The 23,181-nt window shown below is 48.2% G+C and overlaps 1 protein-coding gene across 1 annotated transcript; it reads left to right on the top strand.

Annotated features, from left to right (window-relative positions):
• Positions 1 to 7,159: 7,159 nt before the first annotated feature.
• On the top strand, positions 7,160 to 10,743 carry LOC127586644 (mucin-2-like). Its single transcript, XM_052044759.1, has 6 exons — positions 7,160 to 7,226; positions 7,326 to 7,446; positions 7,507 to 8,034; positions 8,212 to 8,636; positions 8,706 to 9,658; positions 9,907 to 10,743. The coding sequence occupies exons 1-6, from the start codon at positions 7,160 to 7,162 to the stop codon at positions 10,741 to 10,743; spliced, it is 2,931 nt and encodes a 976-aa protein (XP_051900719.1).
• The last annotated feature ends 12,438 nt before the right edge of the window (positions 10,744 to 23,181 follow it).

Here is a 23,181-nt window from a genome sequence, read left to right as displayed (position 1 = left end):
AGACCTTATAAGAGGCCAGGGAAGAAATCACAGAACCCTTGTAGAGATATTTACTTCATCATTAGCCACTGGCAAAGTTCCAGAAGACTGGAGGATAGCTAATGTTGTTCCATTGTTCAAGAAGGGTAGCAAGGACAGGCCAGGACACTACAGGCCGGTGAGCCTGACTTCAGTTGTAGGGAAGTTACTGACGGGAATTCTGAGGGACAAGAGCTACCATCACTTGGAAAGTCAATGTCAGATCAGGAATAGTCAGCATGGCTTTGTGCGTGGGAGGTCATGTCTGACGAATCTTTTGGAGTTTTTTGAAGAGGTAACAAAGGGGATAGATGAAGGTAGGACAGTGGATGTTGTCTATTTGGACTTTATTAAGGCCTTTAACAAGGTCCCACATGGTAGGCTGATCCAGAAGATTAGGTCGCACGGGATTCGGGGAGCTAGCGAATTGGATTCAGAATTGATTCAATAGTCGGAAGCAGAGAGTGATGGTTGAAGGTCGATTCTCTGACTGGAGGCCTGTGCCCCGGGGGTCAGTGTTGGGACATCTGTTATTTATTATTTATGTAAATGATTTGGATATGAATGTACGTGGCACGATCAGCAAGTTTGCTGATGATACTAAATTAGGGGGTCTGGTTGATAGTGAAACAGGTTACAATGAATTGCAAAGAGATCTTGATCAGTTCGGGAGATGGACTGAGGAATGGCAAATGGATTTCAACTTGGATAAGTTTGTATTATAATGAGGTGATGCACTTTGGACAGTCAAACCCGGACAGGACTTATACAGTGAATGGCAGGGCACTGGCGAGTGTTGTAGAACATTCCTGAGGGACCTGGGAGTACAAGTGCACAGTTTGCTGAAAGCAGCCGTGCAAGTAGACAGGGTTTAGCATGCTGGCCTTCATTAGTCAGGGCATCGAGTTTAGGAGTAGGGACATTATGTTGCAGTTATATAAGTCTGTACTTGGAGTACTGTGTACAGTTTTTGTCATCCTGTAATAGGAAAGACATTGTCAAGCTGGAGGGGGTGCAGAAGAGATTTACAAGGACGCTGCGTGGAATAGAGGGCCTGAGTTATAGGGAGAGGTTGGCCAGGCTGGAGTTTTATTCCCTAGAATGCAGGAGAATGAGGGGTGACCTCATAGAAATTTATAAAATTATTAGGGGTATGGATAAGGTGGATGGTCATAGTCTTTTCCCTAGGGTTGGGGAGTCCGAAACTAGAGGGCACAGATATAAGAAGGGAGAGCTTTAAAAGAGGCATCTTTACACAAAGGGTAGTGAGTAACCCAACACATTGATGCAATCACGAAGAAGGCATGCCAGCAGCTCTACTTCATTATGAGTTTGAGGAGACTTGGTATGTCATAAAAGACTCTTTCAAATTTCTGGAGAGCATTCTGACTGGTTGCATCAGAGCCTGGGATGGAGGCTCCAATGCACAGGATCACAAGAGGGTGAAGAGGGTTGTAGACTCAGCCAGCTCCATCATGGGCAGAACCCTCACCACAATAAAGGACATCTTCAAGAGGCAGTGTCTCAAGGTGGCATTCATTATTAAGGACCCTCATCATCCGGGACATGCCCTCTTCTCGTTACTACCATCAGGGAGGAGGTACAGGAGCCTGAAGACCCACACTCAACAATTCAGGAACAGCTTCTTCCCCTCTGCCATCAAATTTCTGAACGGTCCATCAACCCATGAGCACTACCTCATTATTCCTTTTTTATGCATAATTTATTTATTTTGTCATTTATGGTAATTTTATGTCTTTTCATTGTACTGCTGCCATAAAACAACATATTTCACGTTATATAAGACAGTGATAATAAACCTGATTCTGAGTACCTGGAATGAGCTGCCAGAAGAAGTGGCAGCGGATATAATTACAACACTTAAGAGACATTTGAATAGGGGTTTGGAGGGTTATGGGCCGAATGCGGGCAACTGGGACTAGCAGGGAGGATGTTGTGGTTGGCATGGACCAGTTGGGCCGAAGGGCCTGTTTCCATGCTGTATTACTCTGACTCTATGATTCTATGACCGATGCAAGTTGGAGGATCGCTTTGTTGAACACCTTCGCTCCGTCCACCGCACCAGCCTGGATCTTCTGGTGGTCAGCCATTTTAATTCCACTTCCCATTTCTTCATCGACATGTCTGTCCACGGCTTCCTCCACAAGTTGAGGTGAGATGCAGGTTAGAGGAATAGCACCTCATGCTCCACTTTGGTAGTCTCCAATCTGATGGCATGTACATCGATTTCACTAACTTCTGGCAACCATTCACCCCCCACCCCTTTTTATTCCTTATTCCACTGGCCTATTCCATCACCCTATCTCTTTCTCCACCCCTCCCATCTGCCCATAAGCCGCACATTCCTCCCTCTGGTTCCCCTCCTCACCTCCTTCCCTTTAATCCATGGTCCACTGTCCTCTCCAATCAGATTCTATCTTCTTCAGCCCTTTGTCACTTCCATCCATCACCTCCCAGCTTCTGACTTCAGTCCCACTCTCCCCCTCCCTCACCTGCCTATCAGCCCCCTCAACTGGATCCACCAATCACCCACCAGTTCTTCCTCCATCCCTTTGCTCCATCTTTTCATACCAGCTGTCTCCCCTGTCTTTCCAGTCTTGATGAAGGGTCTCGACTCGAAAAGTCGTTGGTCCATTTCCCTCCATAGATGCTGCCTGATCCACTGAGTTACTCCGCCTTTTTGTGTGTTGCATGAATATTTAAATGTTTGTTTTGAACATCAAGTTTCTTCTCCACAAAAAGGAGACTGCTGATATTCCATATTTCTGTCGAATGCTGGATTATCAGTGCAAGGATGGCTAGTGCATGCCACACTGAACGGAAAAAGCACGAGCTGTGTCCACAGTGTTGAGCGGCATGGCAGTGTAGCGGTTAGTGTAATGCTATTACAGCGCCAGTGATCGGGGTTCAATTCCCGCTGTTGTCTGTAAGGAGTTTGTACGTTCTCCCTGGGTCTGTGTGAGTTTCCTCCAGGTGCTCTGGTTCCCTCCCACATTCCAAAGACAGGTGGGTAGGTTAACATCGGTTTAAATGCGTGTGTGGACTCATTGGGCCAGAAGAGCCTGTTACCGTGCTGTATAAATAAAGTTTTTAAAGTTTTAAAACACCAATGAAGCCTTTTCCAAGATTACATGTGTCATGACAAAATATAATAAAATGAAACCAGCTAAAAACTACTGCTCTTTTTCTCTGTTTTAATCAAGTCATCGGAGGACTTTCTGATGCTCAATTAAGCACGTCCAGAGCAATACGCAACGGAAAGCAAAAGGCTGACAGCAGTTCAACCACAGCGCCCAGAACACCAAACAGTAGAGAGTCCAGCACAATGACCAACACAGCGAACATGGAGTCCAGCACAGTGCACAGCACTCAAAATATGGGGTACAGTACAAAAAACAGCACATCTAGCACAGCATCCAGCACTGCACCCACAGAGTTCAGAACAGCAACCAGCATATCAAGTGCAGTAACCTGTGTAATGGTATGTGCCACAGAGCCCAACACAATGACCAGCACTCCAACACAGTACAGCACAATGATGACAATGACCACAGAGTGCATCATACCAACAACAACAACTACAGAAACCAGCACACCTACCAGCACATTGACAACAGACTCCATTACACCAACCACCTTGACTACAGAGTTCCCCACATCAACTGTCACATCGACTACAGAGCGCAGCACACCCACCAGCACATCGACCACAGTGTCCAACACACCTACCAGCACATTGACCACAGAGTCCAGCACATTGACCACAGTCACCAGCACACAGACCAGCACATCAACCACAGAAACCAGCACATCGAGCACAGTGTCCAGCACACCGACCACAGTGACAAGCACACCCACAAGCACATCGACCACAGAGCCTATTACTCCAACCACCCTGCTGACATCGACAACAGTGACCAGTACACCGACAACAGCATCCAGCACACCGACCAGCACATCGACTAGAGTGACCAGCACACCCACCAGCACATCGACCACAGAGACCAGCACCTCAACCTCAGACACCAGCACATCCACTACAGAGACCAGCACATCCACCAGCACATCGAATACAGTGTCCAGCACACCAACCAGCACATCCACCACAGTGACCAGCACATCTACCACAGTGACCAGCACACCCATCAGCACATCAACCACAGCAACCAGCACACCAACGAGCACATCGACCACTGAGACCAGAACATCGACCACAGTGTCCAGCACACCCACCAGCACATCGACCACAGAAACCAGTACAATAACCAGCACACCAACCACAATATTAACCACAGAATCCAACACACCATTGAGCACCTCGACCACAGTGACCAGCACACCTACGAGCATATCGACCACAGTGACCAGCACACTGACCAGCACATCGACCACTGAGACCAGCACATCCATCACAGTGTCCAGCACACCCACCAGCACGTCAACCACAGTGACCAGCTCACCCACCAGCACATCAACCAGAGAGACAAGCACATCAACCACAGACACCAACACCTCCACTGCAGACACCAGCACATCGACCACAGTGACCAGCACACCCACCAGCACATCAACCACAGCGACCAGCACACCAACCAGCACATCGACCACTGAGACCAGCACATCGACCACTGAGACCAGCACACCCACCACATCAACCACAGAAACCAGCACAATAACCAGCATGCCAACCATGACATTTACCACAGAATCCAGCACACCACTGAGCACCTCGACCACAGTGACCAGCACACCTACGAGCATATCGACCACAGTGATCAGCACACCCACCAGCACATCGACCATAGAGACCAGCACCTTAACCACAGACACCAGCACATCCACTGCAGAGACTAGCACATCCACCAGCACATCCAGCACACCAACCAGCACATCCACCTCAGTGACCAGCACAGCCACCAGCACATCAACCACAGAGACTAGCACATCAACCACAGACACCAACACCTCCACTGCAGACACCAGCACATCGACCACAGTGACCAGTACATCAACCAGCACATCAACCACAGTGACCAGTACACCGACCAGCACATCGACCAGCATGCCAACCATGACATTTACCACAGAATCGAGTACACCATTGAGCACCTCGACTACAGTGACCAGAACACCTACGAGCACATTGACCACAGTGACCAGCACATCGACCACTGTGTCCAGCACATCGACCACAGATACCAGCACATCCACTACAGAGACCAGCACTTCAACCACAGTGACCAGTACACCGACCAGCACATCGACCGCAGAGTCCAGCACATCAACCAGCACATCAACCACAGGGACCAGTACATCCACCACAGTGACCAGCAGACCGACCAGTACATCGACCACAGAGACCAGCACATCGACCACAGTGTCCAGCACAATAACCAGCATGCCAACCATGACATTTACCACAGAATCGAGCACACCATCGAGCACCTCGACCACAGTGACCAGCACACCTACCAGCATATCAACCACAGACACCAGCACTTCAACCACAGAGACCAGCACATCGACCATAGTGACCAGCACACCCACAAGCACACTGACCACAGAAACCAGCACATTAACGACACAGCCTTCTACTCCAACCACCCTGCTGACATCAACAACAGTGACCAGCACACCGACCAGCATATCTACCACATTGTCCAGCACACCGACCAGCACATCGACCACAGTGACCAGCACATCGACCACAGAGACCAGCACCTCGACCACAGAGACCAGCACATCCACTACAGACACCAGCACATCGAGTGCAGTGTCCAGCACACCAACCAGCACATCCACCACAGTTACCAGCACACCCACAAGCACACTGACCACAGAAACCAGCACATCGACCACACAGCCTTCTACTCCAACCACCCTGCTGACATCAACAACAGTAACCAGCACACCGACCAGCACATCTACCACAATGTCCAGCACACCGACCAGCACATCGACCACAGTGACCAGCACATCGACCACAGAGACCAGCACCTCGACCACAGAGACCAGCACCTCGACCACAGACACCAGCACATCAAGTACAGTGTCCAGCACACCAACCAGCACATCCACCATAGTGACCAGCACACCCACAAGCACACTGACCACAGAAACCAGCACATCAACCACACAGCCTTCTACTCCAACCACCCTGCTGACATCCACAACAGTAACCAGCACACCGACCAGCACATCAACCACAGAGACTAGTACGTCAACCACAGACACCAACACCTCCACTGCAGACACTAGCACATCGACCACAGTAACCAGCACAGCAACCAGCACATCTACCACAGCAACCAGCACAGCAACCAGCACATCTACCACTGAGACCAGCACATCGACCACAGTGTCCAGCACACCCACCAGCACATCGACCACAGAAACCAGCACAATAACTAGCACGCCAACCACAACATTTACCATAGAATCAAGCACACCATCGAGCACTTCGACCACAGTGACCAGCACACCTACGAGCATATCGACCACAGTGACCAGCACACCGACCAGCACATCGACCACATTGTCCAGCACACCGACCAGCACATCGACCACAGTGACAAGCACATTGACCACAGAGACCAGCACATCGACCACAGACACCAGCACATCCACTACAGAGACCAGCACATCCACCAGCACATCGAGTACAGTGTCCAGCACACCAACCAGCACATCCACCACAGTGACCAGCACACCCACCAGCACATCAACCACAGCGACCAGCACACCAACCAGCACATCGACCACTAAGACCAGCACAATAACCAGCACGCCGACCATGACATTTACCACAGAATCCAGCACACCATTGAACACCTTGACCACAGTGACCAGCACACCTACGAGTATATCGACCACAGTGACCAGCACACCCACCAGCACATCGACCACAGAGACCAGCACCTCAACTATAGACATCAGCACATCCACTACAGAGACCAGCACATCGACCAGCACATCGAGCACAGTATCCAGCACACTGACCACAGTGACCAGCACACACACCAGCACATCAACCACAGTGACCAGTACACCGACCAGCACATCGACCTCAGAGTCCAGCACATCGACCACAGTGACCAGCACAATAACCAGCATGCCAACCATGACATTTACCACAGATTCGAGCACACCATTGAGCACCTCGACTACAGTGACCAGAACACCAACGAGCACATTGACCACAGTGACCAGCACATCGACCACAGTGTCCAGCACATCGACCACAGATACCAGCACATCCACTACAGAGACCAGCTCTTCAACCACAGTGACCAGTACACCGACCAGCACATCGACCGCAGAGTCCAGCACATCAACCACAGGGACCAGTACATCCACCACAGTGACCAGCAGACCGACAAGTACATCGACCACAGAGACCAGCACATCGTCCACAGAGACCAGCACAATAACCAGCATGCCAACCATGACATTTACCACAGAATCGAGCACACCATCGAGCACCTCGACCACAGTGACCAGCACACCTACCAGCATATCAACCACAGACACCAGCACCTCAACCACAGAGACCAGCACATCAACAACAGTAACCAGCACACCGACCAGCACATCTACCACAATGTCCAGCACACCGACCAGCACATCGACCACAGTGACCAGCACATCGACCACAGAGACCAGCACCTCGACCACAGAGACCAGCACCTCGACCACAGACACCAGCACATCAAGTACAGTGTCCAGCACACCAACCAGCACATCCACCATAGTGACCAGCACACCCACAAGCACACTGACCACAGAAACCAGCACATCGACCACACAGCCTTCTACTCCAACCACCCTGCTGACATCAACAACAGTAACCAGCACACCGACCAGCACATCTACCACATTGTCCAGCACACCGACCAGCACATCGACCACAGTGACCAGCACATCGACCACAGAGACCAGCACCTCGACCACAGAGACCAGCACATCCACTACAGACACCAGCACATCCACTACAGTGTCCAGCACACCAACCAGCACATCCACCATAGTGAGCAGCTCACCCACAAGCACACTGACCACAGAAACCAGCACATCGACCACACAGCCTTCTACTCCAACCACCCTGCTGACATCAACAACAGTAACCAGCACACCGCCCAGCACAACTACCACATTGTCCAGCACACCGACCAGTACATCGACCACAGTGACCAGCACATCGACCACAGAGACCAGCACCTCGACCACAGAGACCAGCACATCCACTACAAACACCAGCACATCGAGTACAGTGTCTAGCACACCAACCAGCACATCCACCACAGTGACCAGCATACCCACAAGCACACTGACCACAGAAACCAGCACATCGACCACACAGCCTTCTACTCCAACCACCCTGCTGACATCAACAACAGTAACCAGCACACCGACCAGCAGATCTACCACAATGTCCAGCACACCGACCAGCACATCGACCACAGTGACCAGCACATCAACCACAGAGACCAGCACCTCGACCACAGAGACCAGCACATCCACTACAGACACCAGCACATCGAGTACAGTGTCCAGCACACCAACCAGCACATCCACCATAGTGACCAGCACACCCACAAGCACACTGACCACAGAAACCAGCACATCGACCACACAGCCTTCTACTCCAACCACCCTACTGACATCAGCAACAGTAACCAGCACACCGACCAGCACATCTACCACAATGTCCAGCACACCGACCAGCACATCGACCACAGTGACTAGCACATCGACCACAGAGACCAGCACCTCGACCACAGAGACCAGCACATCCACTACAGACACCAGCACATCGAGTACACTGTCCAGCACACCAACCAGCACATCCACCACAGTGACCAGCACATCCACCAGCACATCAACCACAGAGACTAGTACGTCAACCACAGACACCAACACCTCCACTGCAGACACTAGCACATCGACCACAGTAACCAGCACAGCAACCAGCACATCTACCACAGCAACCAGCACAGCAACCAGCACATCTACCACTGAGACCAGCACATCGACCACAGTGTCCAGCACACCCACCAGCACATCGACCACAGACACCAACACAATAACTAGCACGCCAACCACAACATTTACCATAGAATCAAGCACACCATCGAGCACTTCGACCACAGTGACCAGCACACCTACGAGCATATCGACCACAGTGACCAGCACACCGACCAGCACATCGACCACATTGTCCAGCACACCGACCAGCACATCGACCACAGTGACAAGCACATCGACCACAGAGACCAGCACATCGACCACAGACACCAGCACATCCACTACAGAGACCAGCACATCCACCAGCACATCGTGTACAGTGTCCAGCACACCAACCATCACATCCACCACAGTGACCAGCACACCCACCAGCACATCAACCACAGCGACCAGCACACCAACCAGCACATCGACCACTAAGACCAGCACAATAACCAGCACGCCGACCATGACATTTACCACAGAATCCAGCACACCATTGAACACCTTGACCACAGTGACCAGCACACCTACGAGTATATCGACCACAGTGACCAGCACACCCACCAGCACATCGACCACAGAGACCAGCACATCGACCAGCACATCGAGCACAGTATCCAGCACACCGACCACAGTGACCAGCACACACACCAGCACATCAACCACAGTGACCAGTACACCGACCAGCACATCGACCTCAGAGTCCAGCACATCGACCACAGTGACCAGCACAATAACCAGCATGCCAACCATGACATTTACCACAGATTCGAGCACACCATTGAGCACCTCGACTACAGTGACCAGAACACCAACGAGCACCTTGACCACAGTGACCAGCACATCGACCACAGTGTCCAGCACATCGACCACAGATACCAGCACATCCACTACAGAGACCAGCTCTTCAACCACAGTGACCAGTACACCGACCAGCACATCGACCGCAGAGTCCAGCACATCAACCACAGGGACCAGTACATCCACCACAGTGACCAGCAGACCGACAAGTACATCGACCACAGAGACCAGCACATCGTCCACAGAGACCAGCACAATAACCAGCAAGCCAACCATGACATTTACCACAGAATCGAGCACACCATCGAGCACCTCGACCACAGTGACCAGCACACCTACCAGCATATCAACCACAGACACCAGCACCTCAACCACAGAGACCAGCACATCAACAACAGTAACCAGCACACCGACCAGCACATCTACCACAATGTCCAGCACACCGACCAGCACATCGACCACAGTGACCAGCACATTGACCACAGAGACCAGCACCTCGACCACAGAGACCAGCACCTCGACCACAGACACCAGCACATCAAGTACAGTGTCCAGCACACCAACCAGCACATCCACCATAGTGACCAGCACACCCACAAGCACACTGACCACAGAAACCAGCACATCGACCACACAGCCTTCTACTCCAACCACCCTGCTGACATCAACAACAGTAACCAGCACACCGACCAGCACATCTACCACATTGTCCAGCACACCGACCTGCACATCGACCACAGTGACCAGCACATCGACCACAGAGACCAGCGCCTCGACCACAGAGACCAGCACATCCACTACAGACACCAGCACATCGAGTACAGTGTCCAGCACACCAACCAGCACATCCACCACAGTGACCAGCACACCCACCAGCACATCAACCACAGAGACTAGTACGTCAACCACAGACACCAACACCTCCACTGCAGACACTAGCACATCGACCACAGTAACCAGCACTCCCACCAGCACATCAACCACAGCAACCAGCACAGCAACCAGCACATCTACCACTGAGACCAGCACATCGACCACAGTGTCCAGCACACCCACCAGCACATCGACCACAGAAACCAGAACAATAACCAGCACGCCAACCACAACATTTACCATAGAATCCAGCACATCATCGAGCACTTCGACCACAGTGACCAGCACACCGACCAGCACATCGACCACAGAGACCAGCACATCGACCACAGACACCAGCACATCCACTACAGACACCAGCACATCCACCAGCACATCGAATACAGTGTCCAGCACACCAACCAGCACATCCACCACAGTGACCAGCATACCCACCACAGTGACCAGCACACCCACCAGCACATCAACCACAGCGACCAGCACACCAACCAGCACATCAACCACTAAGACCAGCACAATAACCAGCACGCCGACCATGACATTTACCACAGAATCCAGCACACCATTGAATACCTTGACCACAGTGACCAGCACACCTACGAGTATATCGACCACAGTGACCAGCACACCCACCAGCACATCGACCACAGAGACCAGCACCTCAACTATAGACACCAGCACATCCACTACAGAGACCAGCACATCGACCAGCACATCGAGCACAGAGACCAGCACATCGACCACAGAGACCAGCACAATAGCCAGCATGCCAACCATGACATTTACCACAGAATCGAGCACACCATCGAGCACCTCGACCACAGTGACCAGCACACCTACCAGCATATCAACCACAGACACCAGCACTTCAACCACAGAGACCAGCACATCGACCATAGTGACCAGCACACCGACCAGCACATCGACCACAGTGACCAGCACATTGACCACAGAGACTAGCACCTCGACCACAGAGACCAGCACATCCACTACAGACACCAGCACATCGAGTACAGTGTCCAGCACACCAACCAGCACATCCACCATAGTGACCAGCACACCCACAAGCACACTGACCACAGAAACCAGCACATCGACCACACAGCCTTCTACTCCAACCACCCTGCTGACATCAACAACAGTAACCAGCACACCGACCAGCACATCTACCACATTGTCCAGCACACCGACCAGCACATCGACCACAGTGACCAGCACATCGACCACAGAGACCAGCACCTCGACCACAGAGACCAGCACATCCACTACAGACACCAGCACATCGAGTACAGTGTCCAGCACACCAACCAGCACATCCACCACAGTGACCAGCACACCCACCAGCACATCAACCACAGAGACTAGTACGTCAACCACAGACACCAACACCTCCACTGCAGACACTAGCACATCGACCACAGTAACCAGCACTCCCACCAGCACATCAACCACAGCAACCAGCACAGCAACCAGCACATCTAGAACTAAGACCAGCACATCGACCACAGTGTCCAGCACACCCACCAGCACGTCGACCACAGAAACCAGCACAATAACTAGCACTCCAACCACAACATTTACCATAGAATCCAGCACATCATCGAGCACTTCGACCACAGTGACCAGCACACCTACGAGCATATCGACCACAGTGACCAGCACACCGACCAGCACATCGACCACATTGTCCAGCACACCGACCAGCACATCGACCACAGTGACCAGCACATCGACCACAGAGACCAGCACATCGACCACAGAGACCAGCACATCCGCTACAGAGACCAGCACATCCACCAGCACATCGAGTACAGTGTCCAGCACACCAACCAGCACATCCACCACAGTGACCAGCACACCCACCACAGTGACCAGCACACCCACCAGCACATCAACCACAGCGACCAGCACACCAACCAGCACATCAACCACTAAGACCAGCACAATAACCAGCACGCCGACCATGACATTTACCACAGAATCCAGCACACCATTGAATACCTTGACCACAGTGACCAGCACACCTACGAGTATATCGACCACAGTGACCAGCACACCCACCAGCACATCGACCACAGAGACCAGCACCTCAACTATAGACACCAGCACATCCACTACAGAGACCAGCACATCGACCAGCACATCGAGCACAGAGACCAGCACATCGACCACAGAGACCAGCACAATAACCAGCATGCCAACCATGACATTTACCACAGAATCGAGCACACCATCGAGCACCTCGACGACAGTGACCAGCACACCTACCAGCATATCAACCACAGACACCAGCACTTCAACCACAGAGCTCAGCACATCGACAATAGTGACCAGCACACTGACCAGCACATCTACCACATTGTCCAGCACACCGACCAGCACATCGACCACAGTGACCAGCACATTGACCACAGAGACCAGCACCTCGACCACAGAGACCAGCACATCCACTACAGACACCAGCACATCCACTACAGTGTCCTGCACACCAACCAGCACATCCACCACAGTTACCAGCATACCCACAAGCACACTGACCACAGAAACCAGCACATCGACTACACAGCCTTCTACTCCAACCACCCTGCTGACATCAACAACAGTAACCAGCACACCGACCAGCACATCTACCACATTGTCCAGCACACCGACCAGCACATCGACCACAGTGACCAGCACATCGACCACAGAGACCAGCACATCCACTACAGACACCAGCACATCGAGTACAGTGTCCAGCACACCAACCAGCACATCCACCACAGTGACCAGCACACCCACCAGCACATCAACCACAGAGACTAGCACGTCAACCACAGACACCAACACCCCCACTGCAGACACTAGCACATCGACCACAGTAACCAGCACTCCCATCAGCACATCAACCACAGCAACCAGCACAGCAACCAGCACATCTACCACTGAGACCAGCACATCGACCACATTGTCCAGCACACCGACCAGCAGATTGACCACAGTGACCAGCACATCAACCACAGAGACCAGCACCTCGACCACAGACACCAGCACATCGACTACAGAGACCAGCACATCCACCAGCACATCGAGTACAGTGTCCAGCACACCAACCAGCACATCCACCACAGTGACCAGCACACCCACCAGCACATCAACCACACCGACCAGTACACCAACCAGCAGATCGACCACAGAGACCAGCACATCCACTACAGACACCAGCACATCGAGTACAGTGCCCAGCACACCAACCAGCACATCCACCACAGTGACCAGCACACCCACCAGCACATCAACCACAGAGACTAGCACGTCAACCACAGACACCAACACCCCCACTACAGATACTAGCACATCGACCACAGTAACCAGCACTCCCATCAGCACATCAACCACAGCAACCAGCACAGCAACCAGCACATCTACCACTGAGACCAGCACATCGACCACATTGTCCAGCACACCGACCAGCAGATTGACCACAGTGACCAGCACATCAACCACAGAGACCAGCACCTCGACCACAGACACCAGCACATCCACTACAGAGACCAGCACATCCACCAGCACATCGAGTACAGTGTCCAGCACACCAACCAGCACATCCACCACAGTGACCAGCACACCCACCAGCACATCAACCACACCGACCAGCACACCAACCAGCAGATCGACCACTAAGACCAGCACAATAACCAGCACGCCGACCATGACATTTACCACAGAATCCAGCACACCATTGAACACCTCGACCACAGTGACCAGCACACCCACCAGCACATCGACCACAGAGACCAGCACCTCAACTATAGACACCAGCACATCCACTACAGAGACCAGCACATCGACCAGCACATCGAGCACAGGGACCAGTACATCCACCACAGTGACCAGCACACCCACCAGCACATCGACCACAGAGACCAACACATCAACCACAGGGACCAGTACATCCACCACAGTGACCAGCAGACCGACCAGTACATCGACCACAGAGACCAGCACATCCACCACAGTGTCCAGTACAATAACCAGCATGCCAACCATGACATTTACCACAGAATTGAGCACACCATCGAGCACCTTGACCACAGTGGCCAGCACACCTACCAGCACACCAACCACAGACACCAGCACTTCAACCACAGTGACCAGCACATCGACCATAATGACCAGCACACCCACAAGCACATCGACCACAGAGCCTATTACTCCAAGCACCCTGCTGACATCGACAACAGTGACCAGTACACCGACCACAGCGTTCAGCACACCAACCAGCACATCGACCAGAGTGACCAGCGCACCCACCAGCACATCGACCACAGAGACCAGCACTTCAACCTCAGACACCAGCACATCCACTACAGAGACCAGCACATCCACCAGCACATCGAGTACAGTGTCCAGCACACCAACCAGCACATCAACCACGGAGATCAGCACACCTACCAGCTCACCGACCACAGAGACCAGCACACCTATCAGCACAGTGACAACAGAGACCAGCACACTGATTACAGAGACCAGCACACTGACAAGCGCATCGAGCACAGTGTCTTGTAAGCTGATCTGCGTTCCAGTCACAGAGCCCATCATACCGACCACAATATTTACCACACTTTGCACCACGTTGGCCACTGCGTCCAATCCACCTACCAGCATGTCAACCACCACATCAATCACAGAGTCAAGCACGTTGACTGGTCCATCAACCACAAAGACCAGCACATCCACAGAAACTACAACGAATCGCGTGACAACCCCAGCAACCTCTTCCTCTACAATGAATCCATTAAGTACGACCACAAAGCAGGTCCTAACAACAGCTGTCACGACTCTTCTGACCACTGTACGTACCACGACGAGATCTACCACAGCTAAATTACCAGGTAATTGTTGATTTTGTTAGTTAGGCTTTTCATGTTGCTGCAAACTTTCTATTTTGTCTATATCACATTGTCCTGAATTAAAAAACTCAGTTTGTCTTTCTACATGTGTTGACTGAGCAGCTGAATATTTCCAGTATTTTCTACTTTATTCATGAGTTTTAGACCATTCTTCTGTCTTGCCTAATTTATAAAACCTGAACGGGTTCAACCTAATATCGGTGGCAAAATAAATGAGTAAATGCTAGAAATATTCAGTAGGTTAGGCAGCATCTGTGGAAAGAGAAAGAGTTAATGTTCCGATTGAACTTCGTCAGAACTGGGAATCTTTTCTATAGGTTTCCAGCACCTTCAAGTTTTTGATTTTCATTTCATACTGGAGGCAGTGTTCCAATTAGTGAAGTGCAGCTAGCAGTATTTGTTTTATCTGTGTTTCGAATTGAACTTAGTCTTCATTACAGTGCTTGACCTGTATTATGCACTCTTATTATTCAACTTATTTTCCATTAAGTAGTGTATTGTTGATTTTATGGATCATAATTCATTTTGCTTCAGAAGGGCATTGGCCCTTAACAGCAGACTTTGCACAGCACAGCATACATTATGACACTTTACTCTATACTGTTATTGTTTTTTGCCTGTACTGCATCAATGCACTCTGTACTAACTCAATGTAACTGCACTGTGTAATGAATTGACCTGTACGATCGGTTTGTAAGACAAGCGTTTCACTGTACCTCGGTACAAGTGACGATAATAAACCAATACCAATACCAATACCATGGAGCAGAGGGGGAGTGCTCTCAGAATAACAGGAGAGGAAATATATTTAAGAAAAATGTGCCGAGAGAGGTCCTATGTGGTGGGGCACAGCTGGGACACCCACTTGGGCCACCAATCGAGGAACTTGTAAGTGGTGGTTACAGTTTGTTCCTCCAGAAATAAGAATCCCCATATAATGGAGCAATTAATTTCATTACCTTTCAAGACATATCGAGGTCAATGGCATGCCACTAAAAATTTTACTCCCACACACACACAGATTTATACAAAACCACGTACACACAATCCGTGAAGCAAAGGCTATTACATCATTCATACTCTTCATTCATCCCTCCCTTTTCTTCAGCACACCTCACCATTACTCAGTTACTCAAACCCCTTCTCCTTTTAACACTAAATTTACCATATACAAAGTTCATAAGTCACACTTAACTCTTGGGACAGTCTTGTCCCGTCCACTTGAGCATGCCACCCATTCAGTCCTGAGGTTTGCTTTTGAACACCCACCATGACTGTCCCTCAGGGTTGACAACAGTCACCTATCATAAAGGAAAGTTGCTTGTCATGTTGGACATTGATACAGAATGCCACTTTTCCTGCAAAGCCAGCAGAGGCTGCAGGAGTGAAGCCGGGAATCCCCAGGCCAACAACAACTGATATAAGAATTGATCCCCTTGATTAAAAGCTCCTCCTCACTAATCATTGAGAGACTCAAGTGCTTCTTAATTATTTTTTTGGGCAAAATTGAAAAGTGAAATAGTGCAGGTACTGAAAATCTGAAATAAAACATAGAATATTAGAAACAATTGGCATGTCAGGCAGGATTTTGGGTGAGAAACAGAGCTAATGGTTTAGGTAAATGACCTTTCATTTTATCTCAGTGACCAGAAAATTGGGAGACGTGGCAGAGATCTACTGCAGCTTATTGGAATGCTTAGGTAGCAAAGAAGTTGAGAAGCAATGTAGCTTTGATCAACAAGGAGAGAGCAGTTCAGGCACCAGACAGTGACCAAAGGTCCTTCTGCAGAGGATTTCATCCCTGTAATGACAGAGATAGTAAACCTTAAATAATGAATACATTGTTCATCAAGAAATCCAGACAGATGTGGACTGTGATAACTCCCTAAGAGTGGGGTCTCCATTGCTCTGATAATTCCCTAATAGTGGGGTCTCTGTTGCTAGGCTTATCTCCTATTCTGAAGTCCCTGACCCTACTCAGTAAGAGTTTAGCTAGGGATCACCTATTAACTCCAATTAGTGGAGTGCCTTCACCTATGCCTATTGACTTCAGTTTATAGCATGGACCCTTGATGTCAAGCTTCCTTAAATATTGCATTGATGTCAAGGGTGCTCACTCTCAGCCCTGCAGTTAAACTCCATGATCCAAGATTGTTTTAGTTATTCATTTTTTTGGCATGTCGGTGTCTGTATCGCCTGTATCCAGTTGTTCTTGAGGTGGTGCCAGTGAGCCATCTTTTTAAACTGCTGCAGTCCTTCTGGTGAAGCTACCCCACAACACTGTTGGGTAGGGGTTTCCAGGAGTTAGATTCAGTGATGATGAAGGAATGATGACATATTACCAAGTCAGGCTGGTGTACAACATGCAGGAAATCTGCAGGTAGTGATGTTTCTCTGCACATGCTGCTTTTGTCCTTCTTGGTTAGAGGCTCTGAGAAACATTATTGAAATAGGTTAGGTGGGTAACTGCAATGCCTTTTACAGATGGCACAGTGCAGCCATTAGTCCAACAGTGGTGGTGGGCATGAACATTCAGGGTGGTGAATGGGTTGCCGACAAAATAGGCTGCTTTCTCCTGGATAATATCAAGTGTCACGAACCAGCAACAAAAGAAACACACTGAGCATGATTCAGTGTTAAAAACTATTTTATTAATCACTACTTATGATAATACGTAAAATAAAAGTAAAAATGTTAGTATGTTAGAATTCAAAAATGTTAAACCTCGAACGTTAACCCCAAAATTAAACTCTTCGTGTGTGTGTGTGTGTTTGTGTGTGTGTGTGTGTGTGTGACAAAGTCCCAAACTCCAAGTTCCGGAATGGTTCTTAAAGTTCAGTTCCGCAAGCCATAAGGTGAAACATGAGCAAGGGCTTCTTCAACAACCACCGTTGTCAGAAGATAAGATGTAGGTGTAGAGAACATAGGGAGAGTAAATACGAAATCCAAATGTTCCACGATGGAACCCAAACGACACTTCAGTGTTTACTCGGTAGTGACTTCCTCACCCCGAAAAGCATCCGAACCGTGGTCGTCCACACACAAATACCTGTTTCCTTCTACAGGTCAGCAACAAAGTGAACTCCACCGGATTACTTCCAACTTCCATACATGGATTTCAGTAGCAAGCACAGTTATTGTTTCTCATCCATCGATAGAGAAAACAAGCAGGCTGGTGTCTCTCTCCCTTCTCTCTCTCTCTCCTTCTTCTGGCTTCTTCAACAACGTCATTACGTCCTTTATCTTCTATTGACGTAAGCACGCCCCACACACACATACACACACACTCTCTATCTTAAAGGGACTTTCACTGAGTCCGTAACACCTCCCACCTAAAAAAAATTTTTCCCAAGAAAAATTTAACCGCGCATACAGTTAGTAATTTTAATAATTATCATGCTACACAACTACAGACTATCAGATTAGTACAGATACATGTTTCCCATTTACCATCGAGAAAGACAATCAGCAATCACATTATCTTTGCCTTTAATGTGAGTTATCATGAGATCAAACTCTTGCAAAATTAAACTCCAGTTTAACAGCCTTCTGTTCTTGTTTTTGACTCGGCTCAGAAACACCAATGGGTTATGATCTGTATATACAGTCAATGGTTTCTGAGCAGTGCAAACATATACACTGAAATGTTGCAAGGCTAAAACAAGCGACAGTAATTCTTTCTCTATGGTGGAATAATTCTTTTGATGCTCATTAAATTTCTTTGAAAAGTAAGCTACAGGATGGTCAATATCATCAAGGTCACCCTTCTGCAACAACACAGCTCCTGCAGCTTCATCACTGGCATCTACTGCTAATGAAAATGGCTTTTCAAAGTCAGGTGTTTTGAGCACAGGATGGTAGCATAAAATGGCTTTCAGCTTCTCAAATGCTTCTTGACAAGAATCTGTCCAAACAAACTTTACTCCCTTCTTCAGAAGATTAGTTAGGGGAAGAGCAATATCAGCAAAATTTTTACAAAATTTTCGGTAATATCCAACCATTCCCAAAAATCTTCTAACAGTCCTCGTACCTGTGGGAATAGGGAACTCAGATATTGCTTGAACTTTTGCCTGAACAGGAGCTTGCTTGCCTTGACCTACAACATAACCAAGATACGTCACAGTGGCATGGCCAAATTCACTTTTAGCCAAGTTAACTGTAAGGTTAGCCTTGGAAAGTCTTTCAAACAACCTTTCTAATGCAGAGATGTGATCCTCCCATGTATCATTCCCAGTCACTAAGTTGTCAATGTAGGCATCTGTATGTTTTAACCCATGAATCACTGAATTAATCATTCTTTGAAATGTTGCCGGAGCATTTTTCATTCCAAATGGTAAAACATTGTATTCATACAATCCAGAAGGGGTTACAAAGGCCGAAATCTCCCTTCCTCTATCTGTTAATGGAACACACCAGTACCCTTTTAATAGGTCAATCTTTGTAAGAAATTTTGCCTTTCCCACTCTGTCTATGCAATCATCCACCCTAGGAATAGGGTAAACATCTGACTTTGTTACAGCATTCACTTTCCTGTAATCTGTGCAAAATCTAACAGTTCCATCAGGTTTAGGTACAATAACACAGGGCGAACTCCAATTTGAAGTAGAATGTCTAATAATATCATTTTCCAACATGTATTTTATTTCCTGATCAACAAGTTTACTTTTTTCCACATTCATTCGATATGGGTGTTGTTTGATTGGTTTTGCATCCCCAACATCAACATCATGGGTAATTATCGATGTTCTGTTTGGAACATCTGGGAACAGATTTTTAAATTTTAAAATTAATTCTCTCATCTGTTGTTTTTGTGAAACTTGTAAATGGTCCAACTTCGTTTCAAGGTTCTCCATGATATTTTGGTTTTTTAGTTTTGATGGAACAATATTTGGTCTAAATTGGCCTTCCTCAACATCAACATCAGGCATTCTAGAAACAACCTTTACATCATCCACCAAGGCCACCACTGAATCCCTCTCATAATAAGGTTTTAGCATATTTACATGACAGAGTTGTGTTTTCTTGCGTCTATCTGGTGTTTTGATTATATATGTTAAATCAGTCACTCGAGATTCAATAACATAGGGTCCAGAAAAACGAGATTGCAAGGGATTATTTTGGCTAGGGAAAAATACCAACACCTTTTGCCCCACTGCGAATGTCCTAGGCTGAGCACGTCTATCAAAATATGTCTTCATTCTTATCTGGCTGGTTTTCAAATTCTCTCTCGCTAGCTGGCAGACTCTCTCCAACCGAGTTTTAAATTTTTGGACATAGTCCAAAAGACTCGTGCACTTCCTCATTAACCCATTGCTCTCTTAACAATTCCAAAGGTCCTCTCACCCTATGTCCAAATACAAGCTCAAACGGACTAAATCCTATTGACTCCTAGATTGATTCTCTAACGGCAAACAAAAGTAAATGGATACCTTCGTCCCAATCCTTGGTGTTTTCAAAGCAATAAGTCTTCAGCATCTTTTTGAGAGTAGAATGAAATCTCTCCAGAGCTCCTTGAGATTCTGGGTGATATGCAGATGATACAATCTGCTTTGCTCCCAGCTCATAGACTATTTGTTGAAAAATTTTTGACATAAAATTACTACCTTGATCAGATTGGATTTCTTTTGGCAAACCAAACAAGGTAAAAAATTTTACAAGAGCCTTTGACACCGTCTTGGCCTTAATATTTCTAAGGGGTATTGCCTCTGGAAATCTAGAAGTGGCACACATGATGGTTAACAAATACTGATTTCCAGTCTTAGACTTTGGTAATGGGCCAACACAGTCCACAATCACCTTCGAAAAGGGCTCCCCAAAAGCAGGAATTGGTTTCAAAGGAGCCACAGGGGGTTTTTGATTTGGTTTACCTACCATCTGACATGTGTGGCAGGTTCGACAAAACATCACCACATCTTTTCTCAAACCAGGCCAATAGAATTGTTTCAAGATCTTCCCTACGGTTTTATTCACCCCAAAATGACCACCCAAAGGCATACTATGGGCCAGGTTTAAAATCTCATCCCTATAAACTTTTGGAACAACAACCTGATGAATAACTTCCCATTCCTCAGTAACAGGAACATGAGGAGGTCTCCATTTCCTCATTAACACTCCATTTTTGACATAGTATCCAGTTGGCACTTTTTCAATCTCCTCACATGAGAGAGCTTTTTCTTTCAATTCTGTCAACTCAGGATCCTTTGTCTGTTCCACCATAACATCCTTCCTCGACAAAGACAAATCTTTAAATTCAGGCTCACTATAAGGATGTTGATCCTCCAGTGAAGACAGAAAAGTCTCAGATAAGGCATCATAATTTTCTTCCTGTTTAGGACTGTCACAAGGAACTACATCAGACTGCACCGGACTGTCTGTCTTGGCTAATTCTCTAGCTCTAGCTCGAGTCACTGCACATGATGGGTAAACATCTGGATCATTCTCAGACTCATCAATCCTTGGTTTGGTCGTTAACCGTACCACAGGAACAATTTCTCCATCTGCAAGGTCATTTCCCAATAACAAAGAAACTCCTTCCACTGGCAACCTAGGTCTTATCCCTATGTCGACTGGTCCTTCTACGAACTTTGACTTTAAAATCACCCTGTGTAAAGGGACAGATATGGTGTCATCTGTAACGCCTCGCACTAGATTTACCTCACCAGTGTCACTTTCTTCACCAAAATTTAAAACACTTTCCAGCAAGAGAGATTGACTAGCCCCAGTATCTCTAAGAATTTTCACTGGCACCTGGGGTGACTCATCATTCAGTGAAACAAAACCCTCTGATACATACGAACGGAATTCTTTTCTCACCTCCTCCAACTTTTCCGCTTTTCCCTCTTGCAAGGACTGATCTTTAACAGCATCTCCTAAACCTTTTTGATTTTTAATTGCCTGAAAGCAAGCATTGGGCACAGCTTCCTTCCTTTTCTTCAAAAGGGCACAATTAGATATCACATGGCCAGGTTTCCTACAGTAATAACAAGTACGCTCAACAGGTTTCTCCAGCCCTGGCTTCTTTTCATCCTTTCCTTTTTGATTACCTCCCAATTTAATCTCCAGTTTACCTGGATTGTCCTTGTAACTCTTTTGAAAGGTTTTAGGTTGTCCCCATTTGGATTTATGGGTTAAAGCATAATCATCTGCCAACCTAGCAGTTTCTTGTAAAGTTTCCACTGCCTTTTCATTTAAATATGTTGTTAATTCAGCTGGAACACATCTTTTAAAGTCTTCCACTAATATCAATTCTTTCAATTTATCAAAATCCCCATCTACATTTTTAGCCATGTACCATCGTTCAAAACATATTCTCTTTCCATTGGCAAATTCCATATAAGTCTGATCTGCAGATTTCCTCAAATCTCTGAATTTTTGTCTATAAGCCTCAGGGACCAATTCATAGGCCTTCAAAATAGCTTGTTTTACCTTGGTATAATCCTCTGCGTCCTCAGCAGACAAAGCAGAATAAGCTTTTTGAGCTTTACCTTTAATCACACTCTGTACCATAAGAGCCCATCCTTTCCTTGGCCAGTTTGAACTCACAGCAACCTTTTCAAAATGTTGGAAATAC

This window comes from Pristis pectinata, chromosome 37, assembly GCF_009764475.1.
Source record: "Pristis pectinata isolate sPriPec2 chromosome 37, sPriPec2.1.pri, whole genome shotgun sequence".
NCBI lineage: Eukaryota > Metazoa > Chordata > Chondrichthyes > Rhinopristiformes > Pristidae > Pristis > Pristis pectinata.
This window is presented reverse-complemented; position numbering and strand designations above follow the sequence as displayed.

Coding starts and splice junctions, on each gene's coding strand:
- LOC127586644 (XM_052044759.1), top strand. CDS start 7,160: ATGACATTTACCACAGATTCGAGCACACCATTGAGCACCTCGACTACA. Junction 7,227..7,325: donor AGTGACCAGAACACCAACGA/GCACATTGACCA, acceptor CTTCAACCACAG/TGACCAGTACACCGACCAGC. Junction 8,637..8,705: donor AGTGACCAGCACACCCACAA/GCACACTGACCA, acceptor TACTGACATCAG/CAACAGTAACCAGCACACCG.